General features: G+C 45.6%; 1 protein-coding gene across 5 annotated transcripts in view; it reads left to right on the plus strand.

Annotated features, from left to right (window-relative positions):
• Positions 1–18,181, plus strand: part of LOC108163615 (protein madd-4) — a 68,010-nt gene that overhangs the window by 44,237 nt on the left and 5,592 nt on the right. For 3 of the 5 annotated variants that reach the window (XM_017299004.2, XM_017299006.2, XM_017299005.2), the window contains 5 exons: positions 78–364; positions 2,892–4,060; positions 4,137–4,239; positions 10,234–10,375; positions 11,742–11,864. In XM_017299004.2, the coding sequence (XP_017154493.1) occupies positions 78–364; positions 2,892–4,060; positions 4,137–4,239; positions 10,234–10,375; positions 11,742–11,864 (1,824 nt within the window). The remainder of the gene's footprint in view (positions 1–77; positions 365–2,891; positions 4,061–4,136; positions 4,240–10,233; positions 10,376–11,741; positions 11,865–18,181) is intronic. The other 2 variants (XM_017299007.2, XM_017299008.2) reach the window with 1 other exon arrangement.

An 18,181-nucleotide genomic window follows, 5' to 3' on the forward strand; every position in this document is an offset into this window, starting at 1 on the left:
TATGACTCCTGACTCCTGACTCCTGACACTTCCTGCGAGGCCTGAATTTTTCTAACTTTCGCTTTTCCATTCTTTAGCGCTCGGAGCGACACATGGACAGCAGCTCGGAAATGGACGAGGACGATGACGACGAGGAGATGGACGAGGCGGAGGATATCGATGACATGGAATCGGGTCAGGACACCGATGACGGCGAGGGCTTGTCCTATGCCGATCAACCTCCAAGATACTCGCATCACACGCAGAGCCGCCTGCACCACGAAGCACCCGATGAGCCGCGAGCCATGCGCTTGATGAGCGGAAATTCCAACAATAATTACAACCGAGGAAATGTCGGCACAGATGTGCCATCATTGGATCCCACGTAAGCACTAGTTTAGGGCCCAACAATTATGTAATCTATAGTAGGTGGAACTACCCTCTCTTTAAGCCTCTTTCTAAGTTCTGAGACTCGGTATATTTCAATAATTATTGTCAGCCAGTGGGCTAATTGATGTCACGCCTTGGCTATAGCCCTGTCCCTTGAGACATGACACACTACAGCTACAGCTGCTACTCTCTCTTTGGCTGACTTCTGAGCGAAGAACTATCTTGAAGGAGGTGTGGGAGTGGGAGTGGGAGTGGGAGTGGCGTCCTTCTGTGTCGCCTCGAAGCCAAACACTTGACATATTTCAACTTTGGGGCGTTGCGACGCCTCCTTCTGGGGCACTCGACTCTCGAGCACTTGGCTTACACTCTCAACATCATTGCCCCTCCTCAGTGCTCTTCTCCCCCACTCCATGAGTCATCATAATGTCCTTGAGCATTGTCGACACCTAAAATTAAGGATACACATATATATATACACAAATACTCGCATAAAGTAGAGGATATCGACTCTTGGAATTCTGTAAGTGGGGGCAGAAAGTGTGCGCCTAATGACAATTAAAGTGGCGCTTTGACATGTCCTTTCCTGCGATCCATTTGCTATTGGAAAACGATAAAGAGGGACTCCGACCTCCAGGCGAAAACGAAATCAAACATATCACAATTGTGGCCTTTAATTAGCCAACAAACGAAATGAATCCTAAATGAAATCATTAGCCAGGAACGACTGGAGCGAGTCCGGGGAGTCCTCCGGAGTGTTGGCCAAAAACCAAGTGCTTTTATCGTTTAATTGGTGCATGGGGAATACTTAGTCCAAATAATAAATTACAGGCCACTGATTGGGTGTTCCCGTTCCCCGAGGGCGGCAAAGAGTAGCTTTCCATTCGTGTGTCTCTTTGGTGGTTTTACGGGGATTGCAGGGACATTACTGGGGTGGGGCGGGGGCTAATGCATGGCAATCATTTCGGTGACCATTTCCTCGTACAATTTCGAATGGAAGATCTATGAAATTAGCAGAGTTTTCAATGGAAAGAGGGTCCTGTACTATATTCCAGGAAGTTGTTAAGTTATTTGAATAATTACTGGGGGAACAATCGAACGGAAAGGAGCCTATAATGGAGAATGGTGGAGCATTTGATTTGGTGGTAGATTTATAGAGATGTTCCGTTTCTCCAGGCTCAAGCCCTCGGACATTGACCCAACAGAAAAATCTGTAAAAAGGTCTATAGACAACGTTATATCTCATGGATTTAATGGAGCGTTGACCAAATACCAACAAACTGCCGCTTTTTATATTTCGCTAAAAAGGCATTCAACTTATCTTTTCTTTTCGTTTGCCACTAAACTGAAACTATTCGGTGGCGGGGTGGCTGGGTGGCTGGGTGGCTGGCGTCGCCATAAAGTCGCGTCTTGATGCCGCCGGAGAAAAAACCTTGGCCTCCGATGCCGCAACAAAATAAAAGGCCATGAAGGCAGCTCGATTGAGAGAGTCGGAGGACGGGCCATGGGCCATGGCAAAACGCCAGACAAACAAACAGAACAGCACAGCGCGGAACAGAAGTAAAAGATACAAAGTTTGGAGTGGGCAAAACGAAGGCAAACAGAGATGGGAACACGCGCCCCGGTCTGGCCTAAAGGGAGGTGGGAAATGCCTCCTGGCCTATGGGGCGAATGAGCCACGCGCTGGTTATGAAATCAACAGACAGTCGGTGCCCTGTCCTTCGACCTACTTAGAGGATGTCTCTGTCTCACGCTCGGAGGACACTCAAAGATGTTTGTAGCCATTCGGCGCCGCTCCACGATTTGACTGCAAATCAATAGAGGATGCCATGTCCGGGTGAAACGGGACTGGGGGGGTGTGCTGTCCCCTGTCCAGCAGCTTTTGTCAACGTGGTCATAAAAACCACTTCAGGCCACAAAACAATGCCCCCGCAGCACCACTAATACTAGGACGACTATTGCAACCACCAACCATTCTTGCCACTGCCACTGCCACTCCACTGTTCCACTCCACTGTTCCACTCCAAAACAAACACAATAGTGCGGGGGTGCGGCGGCTGTGGGCTCAATAAATATGTGTGTCCTGGCATCAGGAACCGAATGCAATGTACGAGTACGAGCCCTGAAAAGCGGCATGCCACACGCGCGCTTCCATTGTCGCAGGGAATTTGTTTAGCTCTGGGCGCTGGTCACCCAAAGGGGGGAAGGACCCAATGGAGGGGCATGGAGGATGCCGTTGACACAAGGTTTAGTTGATTCGTTCTGTCGCCGGGGTGACGTCTGTCTATTGGTCCTTTGAAGAGTGCGGGACATGTGAATGCTGTCCCGCTGTGGGGCGTAAAATTTGATAAATGTTTTCCCAACTAAATGGGAAATTCGCTGATATTGGTAGAAGATGAATCGTTTGTAGATGGAACTCTTTCGTACCTGGAAAAGGTGTTTCTTTTCATATTAATTCCATCTTCCTTGCTTTAAGCATAGATTATAATCATTTCTTTTCTTTCATCTCTTCCCTGATCCTCCAGTTACATCAAGGACACGGATTGGTCGCCCTGCAGCGTCACCTGTGGCGAGGGTATACGTCGTCGCATCCATAAGTGCAAAATATTCCTGGAGTACTCGCGGACAGTGGCCACCGTGAACGATACCCTGTGCGAGGGCACCAAACCCCACGACGAGGTGGAGCGCTGTGTGGAGGAGCCCTGCATGCTGCCATCGCATGGCTTCGACGATCAGTTTCCCAGGGACTCCATCAAAGTGGGCGTGTCGGAGCCCGGGAAGACCTACGTGTGGCGCGAGCAGGGCTACACCTCGTGCAGTGCCTCGTGTTTGGGCGGCGTGGAGGAGCTGATCATCAACTGTGTGAGAGAGGACAATGGCAGAGTCGTTTCGCCGTTCCTCTGTTCGCCAGAGACGAAGCCGGAGGCCAGGGTGAGGACCTGCAACGATCGTCCTTGTCCGCCGCGATGGAACTACTCGGACTACACGCCCTGCTCGAAGAGCTGCGGCATTGGGATCAAGACACGCGAGGTGCAGTGCATCCACGAGGTGACACGCGGCGGCGAGAACACCATGGTGGTGCCCAACAGCATGTGCCCCCAGCCACCGCCCGCGGATCGACAGTACTGCAACGTGCTCGACTGTCCCGTGCGCTGGGAGGTGGGGGAGTGGTCCAAGTGCTCGCACACCTGCGGCTACGGCTTCAAGGACCGCAAGGTGGAGTGCAAGCAGATCATGGCGCAGGAGCACAAGATCGAGCGACCCGAATCGATGTGCCCCAGCGTCAAGCCGCCGGACAAGAAGCCCTGCAACGTGAAGCCATGTCCCCCCGAGGACCCCAAGCCCGTCATCCAAATCAGCAACTCGACGCACATCCAGCACGACCCGAAGAAGACCAAAATCACCCTCAAAGTGGGCGGCGCTGGAGTCGTGTTCTTCGGCACTCAGGTGAAGATCAAGTGCCCCGTGAAGCGGTACAATCGCACCAAGATCAAGTGGAGCAAGGACCACAAGCCGCTGCAGCGTTCGCGCAAGTTCAAGGTGTCCAAAAAGGGGGCCCTGCGCATCCTGGACATCACGTTCCGCGATGCCGGAGTGTACTCGTGCCATGCGGGCCTCAGCTCCGCGGAGATACACATTGAGGTGAAGGCCAAGCCAGGCCAGCAGGCCGAGGAGCTGGAACGCCAGGAGGCAGGTGGGTGTCGGACACCCACTTTTGTGGGTTCCCTAAGGAGCGTCTAACTAATCCCCCGCTCTCTCTCCCTCCACAGATCGTTTGGTGCGTGAGCGAAGCGGCACGGAGGCGCTAACCTCCGCGGACATGACGTCTGCCGGGGGTGGAGCAGGCGCTGGAACTGATGGCCCTGCTAATGGGTAAGTCCTGTGACCTTCTGCGCAAAACTTTTCAGCGCCCAACTTCTTACTTTGGAGGCGGATTGTGGCCCAAGTTGCGTGTGGCAGCCACTCCCTTCGAAAGGGTTGAAGGCATAAAGTAATGTTTTGTGGAGATTGAGTAACTTTATAATCCCACTACTTAAATATTGACTAATATTTTAGGGGAATTAATCATCAGGTATTCCATTCTTTAAGTGGAAACTTTCCCTCTTTAAAGTTCTCTCTGTGTCCGCCTTAAGTGCTCTCTCCTGTCCACTTTCGAAGTTAATTTTCATATTCCTTCGCATTCCTTTATCACAAAACCAGCTTGACAGTAGTTTTTCTTGGCCCCTTTTCCCCGCTCAGCTGTGCCCTGAGCATCCTTCTCGCAAGCGGAGTAATCTCTGACTCCACAGACCACCCCCCTCCATCAGTTTAGTGTGCAAAACGCCTTTGCTGTCCAGTTATTACCTCCTTATCTCTGCCACTTTCGCCCGTACTTGCTCTGTCTGTCGGGGGACTCCCGGCACCGAGTGTTGCCATTTCCGCTTTTGCGTACACCAAGTCGTATACAATATTCGCGCCTTTCCCTTGCCTTTCCTTTGGGGGTGCAGCCGTAAAGTGGCAACCGCTTAGTGTTTCTGGTCAGTTATGCACTCGAGTCCGTGCAGGGTCCCTCTTTCTTTCTGTCTTCCTGTCTTCCTGTCTGCCTGTTTTTATCTGCAAGGCAGGGACGGTGCTTTGATACCCTTTAGAAAGGGAAGTATACGGATTGTAACTGTGCGGGAATGCTCTAAAAGAGCAAAAACAGAGCAGACCTCAGTTTTGTTGAAACTTTGTAGAGTTTCTTCTTTTTTCTGTAGTTTTATGGCATCGCAGGGCATCAAGGATTCGTTTAAGGAAGCTCTAGCCTTCGTTTCTTGTTGCTTTATGGCTTATTGGACTCCAGGTCCTGCTTCTGCCCGGCAGTCGTACTCCTGCGGCACCTCCTGGCCGTCCTCTTTCTGCTTCCTCTAGAATCAAGTAATATCTCTTTCATATCCATTCCAAATCTGCCTTATATATTTATTTAAATTATAATTCATTAAGTATTTGTGTGTGTGCTTGGAAATCTATTTCTTATTTGTATTTTTAGGGCCCCGCTCTCCCTTCTTGCGGCGGGCAAAAGTCCAGTCTTCGTTCACTTTGTAGGGTCCCTCGATGTGGCAGTCCTTGGCGGTGCAGACCCCCACCGTGTACTGGGGAAGGGCACAGGCATCGCTGCACTGCAGCTTCTCCATGCACGTGCGAATCAGGCATATAGCCTCATTCTCCGTGAAGTACCGCCCCTTGGGCTTCTTGTCGCGCACCAATGCGAGGACCGTCTGCCGGGCAGGTCCTGTGGCCGCCACATAGGCATCGGAAATGCTCTCGGAACAGCCATTGGTGGCCAGGTAGGGCCCCTCGTCCGGCTGCATGCCAGCCACAATTAGTTCCACATTCGTGGGATCCAGGGCCAGGCGACGGGCACGCGTGGTGGTCATCAGCCAAAGGGCTAGGGACTTGGGGTTCATCTCGAAGCCGTCCTGATAGATGCGATCCGAGCTGACCTGCTTGCCAATGGTGCGCCTGTACATTTGGACATCGTGAAAGTTCCCGCCTCCGCCCATAATAATCTGATTGTTGATTTTAAAAACACGATCCACATCCTGGTAACGAGGCACTGACGCCTCGAACACCGTTGTATCGGCGGCAATGAGGACTCCTTTGTCGTAGCGAATCCCGATGACAGAGGACCCCATGGCAACGGGCTTCCCTTCTGCTTCAACGCCGATAAAGTCCTGAAACTCTGGATTGAACATTTTTACAGACAAATATTTGCCAGAGAAATTTTTGATAGAAGCGACTGACTTGAATGGGAATATTTGTGGGAATGAAAGTTGTCCCTTGAAGTACAATATGTATTTTAAAATTGATCTGGCCTGCTTGATGGATTCTACGTCTCTAAGCTCAGTCGATTTTAGTGCAGAACATGGAAAACAAAACGAAGAATAGAATATCCTATTTGGAATACAACCAGATGAAGCCAGCTCCTTCGTTGGCGCGCCTTTAACTTTCAAATCACAGGAATACGATTACATTGTTCTAGTTTGGTACTTCTTTTACTTCTTTATAGAGCAAATGCACGAACCAATATACTCCCTTCTTGCAAATGCAGGGCCATTCACCATTTACTTACATTCCGAAGATATTACTGAAATGCTGATACTACAATCAATCTGTACCTATTGGTCCAATTATCGTGCCACCAGGGACCCATGCTCTCCACTGCACAGTTACTTTTTGGTCTTATATCGTTGTCCCTGTCGGAGGTGGTCATCTTCTGGTTCCTGCTTCTTGTCATCGAATCAATCGCACCTCCAGTGTATAGCTCATTTTCACCTTCGCTGAAGAACTTGTCGTAGTGGGCGTAGCGTTTGTTCCCTTCGAAATCCTCCAGATATACGATTAGCTCTTGGGGCTGTACCTTTGTTATGGCATGCAGGTTATCCAATTTTATGGAAAAGTCGCCTGTGATGTTTCCAAATCACCTTTTGTACTCCCCCTAGTAGCGGAAGAATAGCAGATGATTGCTTTTTTGACGAGCGATCACTGTCCAGCCAGGACCTGCAATATCTGCATCGCAGAGAAATTTCAAGGGGCTCTAGGGCCCCTACCTATACGGTATATATACCATGGGTATATATACGTTTATGACACTTTGTAAATAGGTTTTTTCTTTGCTATTCCTTAATTTTCCATCTTCTGAAGCTTTACCACTTGAACCTCTGTTAACCCTGTGCTTTTGCAGAGGAAAAACACTAACAACCAGCAGATCCACATTGACTGCATTGCACTATGTATAAACCGCTGGCGACTAGTAGACAACCATTGAGTGTTATATTGCGACTTTTTATACCTATATCTTAAATGCCGATATCTTTTTTTCAAGAATGTTCTAATCTAAATCGATTATATGGTTCTTGGATGTGCTATATATTAGGCAGTATGAGTATATGTAATAGCTCCACCAAACACATTTAGTGCTGTTAAGAGTATCTTTCATTTCGAGTACAAAAATCTCTTGGTTATTCAGTAGATCAGAGTCTATAGATCTTAGTTTTCCACGGACTATGCCAAAGTACACTATAAACCCACTTGAAGTTCTGATATCTTGATCAATCAAGCCATCTTTCGTAGCCTTTACTAGAGAATAACTAACATAACTCCCTTTCTTAAAGCCCTCTTCTAACCATCGTTACTTTTTTCCTTACGCCCCTCATTGCAGTCCAGTTTCAGCTTCTCCTTCTAGCTCTGCTGCTCCTGCGACTCTTTCCCTTAAGGCCTGTTCCTTCCTGGCAGTCCCTACTCCTCCCTGCACTCCTGGCAGTGCTCTACCTTTCCTTCAGCCCACTCGGCGTATGCGTGTTATCAGCGTTTGTGCCGCTGTCTAAAGTGTTATATCCGGCACACCTTTTGCACTCCTGTACTCCTACACCTACCTGTATCTGCACTTGTATCTGTACTTGTACCTGTATCTGTACGTGCACTTGTACCTGTATTAGTCTTTGTATTTGTCTTTGCTTTGCATTAAAGTTTTATGCGCTTGTGGAATGAAAAAAGCATAGAAAAACAAACTCTAAGTAAATTTCATGGTTACTTAGTTGCTTCACCTTTTGTTTTGCATCCCACAGCCCCGCCCACTATTAGAGGGCGGCAGACCACTAAGAAAACTTTGCAATGACATTTTATGCTCACTGAGAGAACAGGGTTGGTTCCTTAAAGAAAAGGGTAATTTAAGGCTGTTGTAGGTGTCCTTTTGGTGGGGGCAATCTTAATTGTTGCTGGTGGGAAAGTATGGTAGGGACCCCTATAGGATCTGCAGAAGTTTCTTCAATAATTCCTCCTTTTTTCTTTCAATCAAGCGTTTACTTATGCCTATTCCTTCTCTTGTTATTCTACATTGAAATACCACTCCATTTGAGGGTATGCCAAAGTCCTTTCCTCTCCTCTGCCATAGAGGAGAACATAGGTTCGTTCTTGTGTATTTATTTCTAGTATCGAGGGTCCTTGAAGGTTACCTGCGTGGTTAGTTTTAGGCTTGGGGCTGCTTGGAGCTTCAACCGTCTAAAGCTCTTGAACGTTTACGTCTATTGAGTGCGCCGTACCTCCGGCAGCAGTACTCACATGTGAAACAGCTTGCCACAGAGCACTGCCACACTCTTCTTGCCGCATACGCATACGTGTGTGCGGTTTATTTTGTAATTTTGGTTACGTGTTGGGCGCGGGAGGGCGGGGGGATCGTAGTTTAAACATGCCAAAAAATACAGATATTCCTGAATGAATATACACATACACACACACACACACACATATATATATATATATATTTACAAAGGACAAACAATTCCATATGTTTGCATGCGCGTAAGCCCCTCCCCCTCCCCCCCGCACCCTACTTTTCCATCTGCTTAACGTGGAACGTAAATGGTTTAAGAGCAAACAGAATGGCCAACAGCAAACGGCAAACAGCCAACAGCAAAATGCATTTTGGGCAAGCCACAAGCCCCGTACCCCATACCCCCTGTTGATAAGCCCCATAGCACACACACACACACAGACACACACACACTCGGGTGGTGGCGGTGTATTTATGGCTTTTCAAATGCATCATCAGCGGTCCCTAAAAGGAAAAAGAACAAAATATATCCCAAAATGTGACTCAATAGAGAGGGGGAATGCCCATAGAGCGATAGAGTTTTCATATTTGATCGCAGTTTAAATATTTCAAAATAAATACACACATACATACATATCTCTGCGGTTGCCAAAATGTTACCCTGTATCTTTGTTGTTGCTGTTGCACGGATGCACACACCGGAACACGGCACGCGGGGGACAGGGGGGGGGGGGGGACACGGGACACGGGAGAGTGAAACAATTTTTGTCAATTTTCTGTGTGGCGCATAGGAAAATATGCAAATATCAGCCAGCAGCGGTGCAGGGAGGGGGCAGGGGGAGAAGCTTAGTCTTTTGACCGGCATTAAATGATGTTTTTCTTCTATTTTTATTTTATATGTTTTTTAAACGCGGGTGATATATGGCTTGTGCTCGTTGTGGACTCTTAAATTTATATTTATGTTGCCTTGAGAGAGAGAGAGCAGCGGAAACTGAATTGCAGTGCAAATAGGAGCCTCGAAATACTACAAGGAATGCAAATTGTTTGTGATGAACTTTGACCCCAAACATAGATATAAATTGTAATAAGTGGGAGATCCATTGAATGAATAATGACAACAAGTCCCATAAATAACAGCAGAAGAAAGCAGGTAGAGAGATATATAATTGTATTTATTAAAATTCATAAGATTTTAATTGAGAATTTGATTGGATAAAGATTTGAGACCAGATATGAGGCTTTTCTGCTTAAAATGTTGTGATTTTTCAGGATTTAAGCAATCAATAATTGAGAAAAGTAGAATTTATGCTTACAATTTGTTGAATTTCCTTAAACTTGAAGAGTTTTCTCTGTTTTTCTGACTTGTTCTTGGGTTTTTCCATAACTTTTCTTTGGCTTTACTGCTGGCATCTCGCCTGCTGCAATGAGGCTTCCAATATGCATGAGCATGCTCCAAACACAATTTCATATTTCAGTCAATTCAAAGCCATAAGCCCCGAAAACCACTTCACACCAGGCCCCTGCCCCTCCACAGACCCTACGAGATGCAACATTCACAAGAAACCCCCCCCCCCCAACAATCTTTGTGGGGGGCACACGGGGTACGGGGTGCCGCCACAAAATGCCACTCGACAAAAGAGCTTTGTGTGTGGGAATCAGGAATCTGCATTTGACATTTTCCACCGAAGTGAAAACTGAAAAACAAGAATTCGGACACAGGGTCCTCGAAGACCTGCAGGTCCAGGAACCTCAGAAATGAGTATGGTTTTAATGTTTTCCCCCCTGTTTTCCCACAGGTCCACGAAAGAGCAGCAGCAGAATGGCAACGGCCGAAGGAGGCAACAACAATCGGAACGCCTGCAGAACGGAAGGGAGCGTAACCGGCGACCAAAATCGGATGGAATACAGCATGCGGACAGCAGCATTATGGAGGATGATGTGAGTACAGCACCTTGCCCCGACCCCCACCCGGAGTCCGGTTATGATTGTCCCACTCTATCAACGTCATTGTCGGGGGCTTACATTTTAAATACGACTACGATACGACACTCATTCCCTGCCTCGTCCACGTATCTCTCGAATGGAACAGAGAACGTTCCGTCCTTTTTCAGATTTTACACAATTTTCGTTGTGTATTGGATTTGTGGTTGGTGCTGTTGCTCCTTTTTACCCCACAGACAGCCTCCGCTCCACCGTCGTCCCTTTGTCAACATTCTACGTAATTTGATAGTTTTTCCACTTGGCTTTTTCTTATTTTCCTTTTCGGGTTTGTTTCCTCCTCATATCAACAGAATAAATATCTGCACCAACTGTTGGCAGTTTAGATTTGTATCGCCCAATGCCTGCCCCACTCCCACTAGCAACCCCTTCTCTATCTATCTATCCATCTACGAGCATAGTATCTGTAACTTTTTCGACTGGCCAAACATATAATGTGCTTTAGAACGAAATTACGTATACGTAGCGTTAGCCAGAGAGGAAAGGAGACGCAGAGCAGAGCAGAGTAGAGCAGATTTGGGGCTAAGCCCGAGAGCAGAGCAGAAAAGTAAACCAACAGAGGCCAGGAGATGGCTGCTTTTGGCCAGGTTGCTACGTTTGCCCCAAGTCGGATTCTGTGCCCCGAAATTAGCGTAAATTCCTTGATTGAATCCGTAGTTCTGTGCGCCTGGTTTTTGTGTAATTGGAAATTTGATGAAAGAGCAAAACAAGTTTTTCTTTTTTGAGGGCAATAAGGAAATTGAAATTGCGGCTAAGGAGTAAAGGACAATGCGAATGTGGGAGATTTATTCGAGAAGAATGGTTAGAAATTTAAAGGAAACGAGTGATAAAGGGTATGGGATTAGTATAGAAACATCAAAGAGAGTACGAGCCACTTAGGAGCGTGTGTTCCACACCAATTTATAGATACAAAGGACTAAAAAGGTAATCCTTTGCTGTGACACAGATATTTCAGGAATTTAAAGATGCAATTTGAGTTGATTTTTCAGCGTTCCTATGCCTAGGGTGGTTTCAGATGCGGTTTTCGGCCAATCTCTATGCTTTCCCCACCATATAAACCCACTAACTACAACCCTGCACCCTCCCTACCTATACTAAGTACATCACCATCTCCATCTGACGAACCAATAACCATACAAAAATATTGCTAATAAATAACGTCACACTTAATAACTATTTTCTGTCATAATTCTTTCTTCCTTTAAACCCCGTACATTCCCCTGCTATATATCCTGCCCCTCCTGCTCCCGCTCCCGCTCCCGCTCCCGCTCCCGCTCCTGCTCCTGTTTTTGGGGCGCCTATATAGCATTCGCAATTAGTGCAATCGGAGGACCGTATACCACAGCCAGCGAGCGCCAGCAGCGGCAGCAGCCGCACCAAGACACTGCTCGCAATGCCATATTTTCAGGTGCTGCTCAGCAATCTCCAGGTGAGAGGCATCCTTTATGCATTGCAACCTTTGGTTCAACGTTTCGTTTCGTACTCTGTTTGTTCTCTCTCACATTCGTTGCTCATTCGTTTTGCTATTTGTTGCCGTTGCCGTTGTTGTTCCATCGTCTATAAGGATTCATTCGTTTGCGATGCGATTTTTTATTTTATTATGATTTAAATTCATTCGCTTTTCGTTCGCTGTGGCCTTGCCCGAAAGTTTTTCCTGGTTTTCATGCTCCTTTTTTTTGGCCGAGGCCCTTGCCTCGAGGCTCGTCTGCTGCGTGTTGCATGCGTGTAATTAGTGCCTCCCGAAAAGGGGCGGCGGCAGAGGCGGAGGCCCATGCAAATTGCCCAAAGTGTTGCATATAAATTTTGCAACGTGTGCATATTTGTCTTCGGTCTCTGATTGGGCCCCCTCCCTCCCTGCCGCCTGGAAATTGTTGCAATTTGTCAAATGACAATGCAAACGAAAATGAAATTTTAGCAGGTGACTGCCTGCCTCCATGCTCGAAGTCTTCATTTTGCCAATGATATTAGCCATTTAGTTTATTCTGCATGTATTTCATTCTGTTCTGTTCTGTTTGCGGATAAATGCACTTCAATTGGCAAGGCATTTCACAGGAGAATGTCTGTGGCATCTTGAGCTCTGATCGATTGCCTCTTGTGCGGATTGATTTCTGCTATCGGGTAATTATACGTTTCAAGAGATTTCTGTTTGCCAAAGCAGCTTTAAAGATACTCAAGATTGCAATGAGATGTTTATTTCTTCCCAAAGAAGTTCCTTCTATGAAGAGCTCGTTCCCAAAGAAGTTCCTTCCCAAAGCATTTCCTTCCCAAAGAAGTTCCTTCCCAAAGAAGATCGTTCGCATATCTCTTCAAACAACCAAGTTACTTGGGATAGAACTGTGATTAAGATGAATTTTATACCAACTTTTAGCGGAGAAATTTCTTGGCTTAAATTAAGCCCAACATTTGGTTGTTTTTCTTATGATTTTTCTGATTTTTAGATGGATTTTTCTACTCATTTCAAAGATTCCTGCATGCGTTTCTATCATTTGCATGATTTTAGGCCAATATCTGTATCTCTCACTGTCAAACTTGGATTCACATTCTTTTTACATGTTTACCGAATAAATACATATATTTTTCTTTCCTCTTCGGTTTGATTCGGGGGCTCCACCACTCTCTCCACAAAAATACTCTCCACACAAACAACATGGGAACCAATTTCGAACACACACAAATATCTGTACCCAACAAAAACCAAAAACAATACGTAAATGCAACGTAGGTAAAACCCTTCCTTCTAAAGAATACACGTATTTATGCCTGATTTCCATTCCCATAAATATCCCATATTTTTCGCTGCACTCTACCTTCTGCCTGGGGCGCGTAAACAGTTTTCCTGATCTTCCGACCAACCAAACATTGCTCTTCCGTCAAAATATTATATCGTCAAATATTTAATTAAATGGAATTTTCATTAAAATTGGCCTCCTTTTGCTCCTTGCGTTCGCTCGCTCGCGGGAAACTTTCTGCGCGCCCGAACCACCATCAAAGACATTTTCCGCTGACTTTTTGTTCTATAGTCTGCATTTTCGTGCCTTGTGAAATGAGCAAACAATTGGCATAATGGCCAAAAGATGTGCCCACACCCGCCCATTACCCCCGTTATCCGGCCGAAAAAAAGTTGCATGCTGCCAAACTGAAAAGCCGGAAAATTGCCAGCGTACGCACAAAGAGAGATATTTTCACTCTCGCATTAAAATGTACACCCAAATTTGCCTGCTCTTTAAAATTTATTGTTCCATTTTATTGCATTTTTATTAGATTTAGAATCGGGAAAATATTAAACACAATTAACAAACATATGCAAAGGCTCTAGAAATAGCCCGAAAAAAAAAAGATAAACCAATTAATTAAATTCAAATTACAATGAATCATATTTGCACTCACTCGATTTCGATTTTTATGAATCGCATATATTTGTAACAAAACTAAAATAAATATAGTATTCCGGCGCACAATTTTGGGATGTAATACCTGCACGAGTATTTAGGCAAACATTTGTTGAAATTGAATTTCTCTATAGATTTATGCTTTAAAGGGAAACCAATGAGAAACAGGAAATCTAACCGCAGATTTTGCTCTGCCATGGAATCATTTAATTTTGAATCATGATAAATACACTCGGACTAATCCATGGCTTTGGTTTCGTGGTCTGTCAATTAGAGCGTTTAAATTTTGCCATTTAAATTCACAACAAAATTCCATTTGACCATTTTAGGGTACATCTCGCTCTCATAAACACCCGTACATGTGTTTTCCTTTTTTTGCTTTTGCTGTGCTCTGCATGAAACATAAACATACGATAATTAAAGCACACACACACTCGTACTCCTCCTCTCATTCATATGTAAATTGTATTATCAATGACCTATATCCTGTACAGCACCTGTATCTATATTTAATATTTATGCTTAAAACTAATTAATACAATTCATGCCTGGAAGGTCCTGGTCCTGGTCCTGGTGGTTGGTTTTTTATTATCGTTCGATATGCCCTGGCCGGGTAAGTGCCACAACGCCCATCGCCCACCGCCCACCGCCCACCGCCCATCGCTGCATTCCGGAACAACTTTTATGGCATCCACATACTCGTATGATGGCTCTTATCTATGTATTTTTTATTCCTTCCTTCCAACAAACAATTACGAACAACTTTTATTATAAGCTTAATTTATTAATTGAAAAGTTTATTCTTTACCGCCGCGCGGGATATCGGAGAGGAGTGCCCTCTCTCTCCCTCGCTCTCCCAACTGTTTTCCACCGCACAAAAGTTGCAACAATTTTTGCGGCACAGAAAATTAGACTTCAGTCAACGTTGTACTGCCTTTTTACCTGGCAGACAATTTTGTGGTAGTATATGAGAGATGGAATCGCGGTTTTCCTCAAGCTCAGAATAAGAATGCAATAGAGAATAAATAAAACCGTAGAGACCGTAGAGAAAGGCAGTGAAACATAGGGGGGAAAGTTCATCCATAACAAGGACACGAACACACACACAGTGGCGGGAGTCAAGCAGCTGATTTGTGGCCACAGTGTCTAGGAAAAGTGTGCGATCGCTCAAAATATACAGCAAGAAAACGTGGAATAACCTTTGGAGGGATTATACCTAAAGAAATCTGTGGAAAATGGAGAATAATTGCTTAAATTCTAGGAGCATTTTTTTATTTAAGTATAGTCCGAGTTATAGTTAAGGAAATCCAGAATTATGCCACAATTTCCCAGGGAATATTGAGAGTAGAATGAGCAGAATTTGTCCGTAATTTATTAAGATCTGCTGATGATCAAAGATATTTGTTTTTTATTTTATGTACAAATTTTGAGATTTACACGATTTACTACATTATTATTAGTAAATTATTATTTACTACAATAAATTTAGTGAGACTTTTTGAAGTATAATCCGAGTTATAGCTAAAGATATCTGTGGAATATGAAGAATAATTGCTTAAATTCTAGGAGAATGTAGACAAAAGTAACTGAATTTTTTGTTTAAATATAGTCCGAGTAAATCTGTGGAATATCCAGAATTATGACACAATTTCCCAGGGAAAATTGAGAGTACAAGGAGCAGGATTTGTCGGTAATTAATAAACTAATTAATTACTGATCAAAGATATTTGGTTTTTATTTTATTTATAATATTTTAGATATATGTATATCTTCCGTAGAATATCATTAATTTAGGGAGGGATTCGTCGAACTTCTGACATTTTTGGTGTGTGGTGTAAATACACTTTCCTCGGACACTGTGCGACAAGGACAAGTGCTGCCACTAGTACCACTAGTGAGTGCCACTGTATACTGCACTGTCACTCTTCATACCGAGTCGGTTGTGTCCTGCCACTCGAAGGCGTACATAATTCTGTGGGGTGCTTCCCCAAAAATATGACCACACAAGCCGGCCCGACCCGACCCGTAAGCCTTCTGCAGGCAGAAGACTGGATGAAGTAGGACGTGCCCATCGCATCGCTGTATGCAGATTAGGCAAAAATAATTTATGATGCTCAGCCAGGCGAATCTACCCAGGATCTAGCCAGACTATCCCCAGAACCCCCCTCCCCCCCCCCCCCCAAAAAAAAAAGGACTCCGAGTGCAGCAGGGCTGTGGTGGCTGCTGTGAAGGGCGACACTTTCAAGCGGCATTTATCAAAGCTAGTTACCGGAAAATTGTTAGCCCCACACACACTCGCAGTCGGAACGGGATAGACGAGCATATAGAGGGTCCTGCAGACTGCAGACTGCAGATAAAATCAACCAAATAGAGAGCAGAGAGCGATTATAACTAATTTTGTGCAAATTTCATCGCGTGCTGCACGTTTTTGTGGAGCATCCAGAAAAAAAAAAAACATGCGAATGCGAACCACTAAAAGTATTAAGCGGTCGAGCATCCCAGAGGACACACACGCACACATATGCTGGCTGTCACGGTGTATGTGTTGTGTCTGTGTGTGTGTGCGAGAGGCTGACAGTAAAACAATTTTGGGTCGAAAGTTTGCGGCACATTGATTAACTCTTTGCGGCATGGCTCCGACCCCCGCCCGTCCTCTGCTCGTAATAATAATTTTTCATAATTGCTGGAAAATAAAATACACTCGGTATGCATTTGCATTTCATTCTGTGTCTGGCACTTAATGAGAGGTTTTTATGAAGCCGAAACGACTAACTAATTAAAATATCTATGAGCTAATCAGTTGATGGAGGGGGCAGCTAATGGACTCTCCCTACACCTCATCATTAGAGCAGATCTGCAGTGTGGCAGGAGATATAGTATTGTTCAAGTGTAAAGCTCTCATAATCACATTCCAGGCCAAGTTTTTCAATCGAAACTTTTTAAAGACGAGGCCCCAATGGTACGGCACGGCACTGCATGAAAACTTTATGCATAAATGAATAGAACGGAACTGAACTCGTCCTGGGATTGAGATTTGATATGCAAAGCGGGCGAGAGGGTTTGCTTTAAACACGCCCCCGGGCAGGCAACACTCTGTGTGCAGAGCGGAGGAGTGCGAGGCTCCTGGTTCTGGCTCCTCCTAATTAAACCGCTCTCTCAATTGACATCATCTCTGGCTCTGGCTCTGGCTCGGCAGCGGCTGTCATTCATTTCAATTTCCAACCATTTGGCTCTTTATCTGGGCCATAAACTTCAATCGCATTCAATAATTTTGCTGTCTTTTATGAGGCGGACTTCCGTTTTACCGGCAGCCAGCAATCCACCATCCATCCAACCATCCATCCATCCATCATCTCCGTCCTGCTTTTGTCCTATATCTACGACTGAGGACCGAGTATAAATGCAAATCCTGGCAATTCCGTTTTTAATTGCATTGTTGCCTCCGGGCTTTCGAGATCCTGCTAATGAGGAGAAGCGGAGCAGGAGCTTCATGGCATTTCCATGGCATTTCCATGGCTACCTGGCATCTGAATCATTCCATTGATTAGCTTGCTGAATACAAATTATTGCCACGGCAGGCTAATGCATTTTCATCATCGTCATCAATATTGAGCAGGCCTTACGCTTCCGTTTCTGGCTTGGTTTCGGGCTTGGGTTCTGGCTTTGTTTCTGGCCCCGAACTGGGGACTGGGGGCATTCCTAATTAGCTAAGTAACTGCAGGAGGCCAGGCCCAGTGGCCGTCTTTCGAGCTGTCCATAATTGATGGCCCCAGCATTTGGCCTATTAATTATATTACGCTTTTGCTGCCCCTTCTTTTTGGCTCAAACATCAAATTGGTTGGGGCTTTGGCTGGGGCGCCAGAGCGCGTTAATAAATTCCCACAAACGGGATGGCGGCTGGAGGATGCAAAAGGATGCTGCCTGGATGTGGAAGCCACACATATTCGTCATGTCAGGCGCGCGCGGGGGGCAAAGGCAAGAGCGGGGGGAAAATGATTTAAAACAAGCAAAATGTTTGCGCATTTTGCTGGCTTTTAATTTTGATTGCAACTATTTATTAATGGCAGGCAAGCGGGCAGGCGGGCAGGCAGGCAGGCAGGATGGATGGAGGACTGGCAGGATGTAGGATGCAGGATGCAGGATGCACGGATCCCGGCTGCCACTGCCTCGGAGCCGTGTATTTTTAGCTGCGCTCCACTTAAACTCGATCCAATTTGCTGAATGCTGCAATTTTGTGCTGCATTTGTTTCCCTTTTGCTGCCTGCCTGCCTCCCCGTCTCTCTCCCCGCCTCCCCGCCTCTCTGTCTCTTGATTTTGCATTATTTTTATTTATTTTCGCGTTACATTTAAACTTAAA

This window comes from Drosophila miranda, chromosome 4 (genome assembly GCF_003369915.1).
Source record: "Drosophila miranda strain MSH22 chromosome 4, D.miranda_PacBio2.1, whole genome shotgun sequence".
In the NCBI taxonomy this organism is placed as follows: domain Eukaryota; kingdom Metazoa; phylum Arthropoda; class Insecta; order Diptera; family Drosophilidae; genus Drosophila; species Drosophila miranda.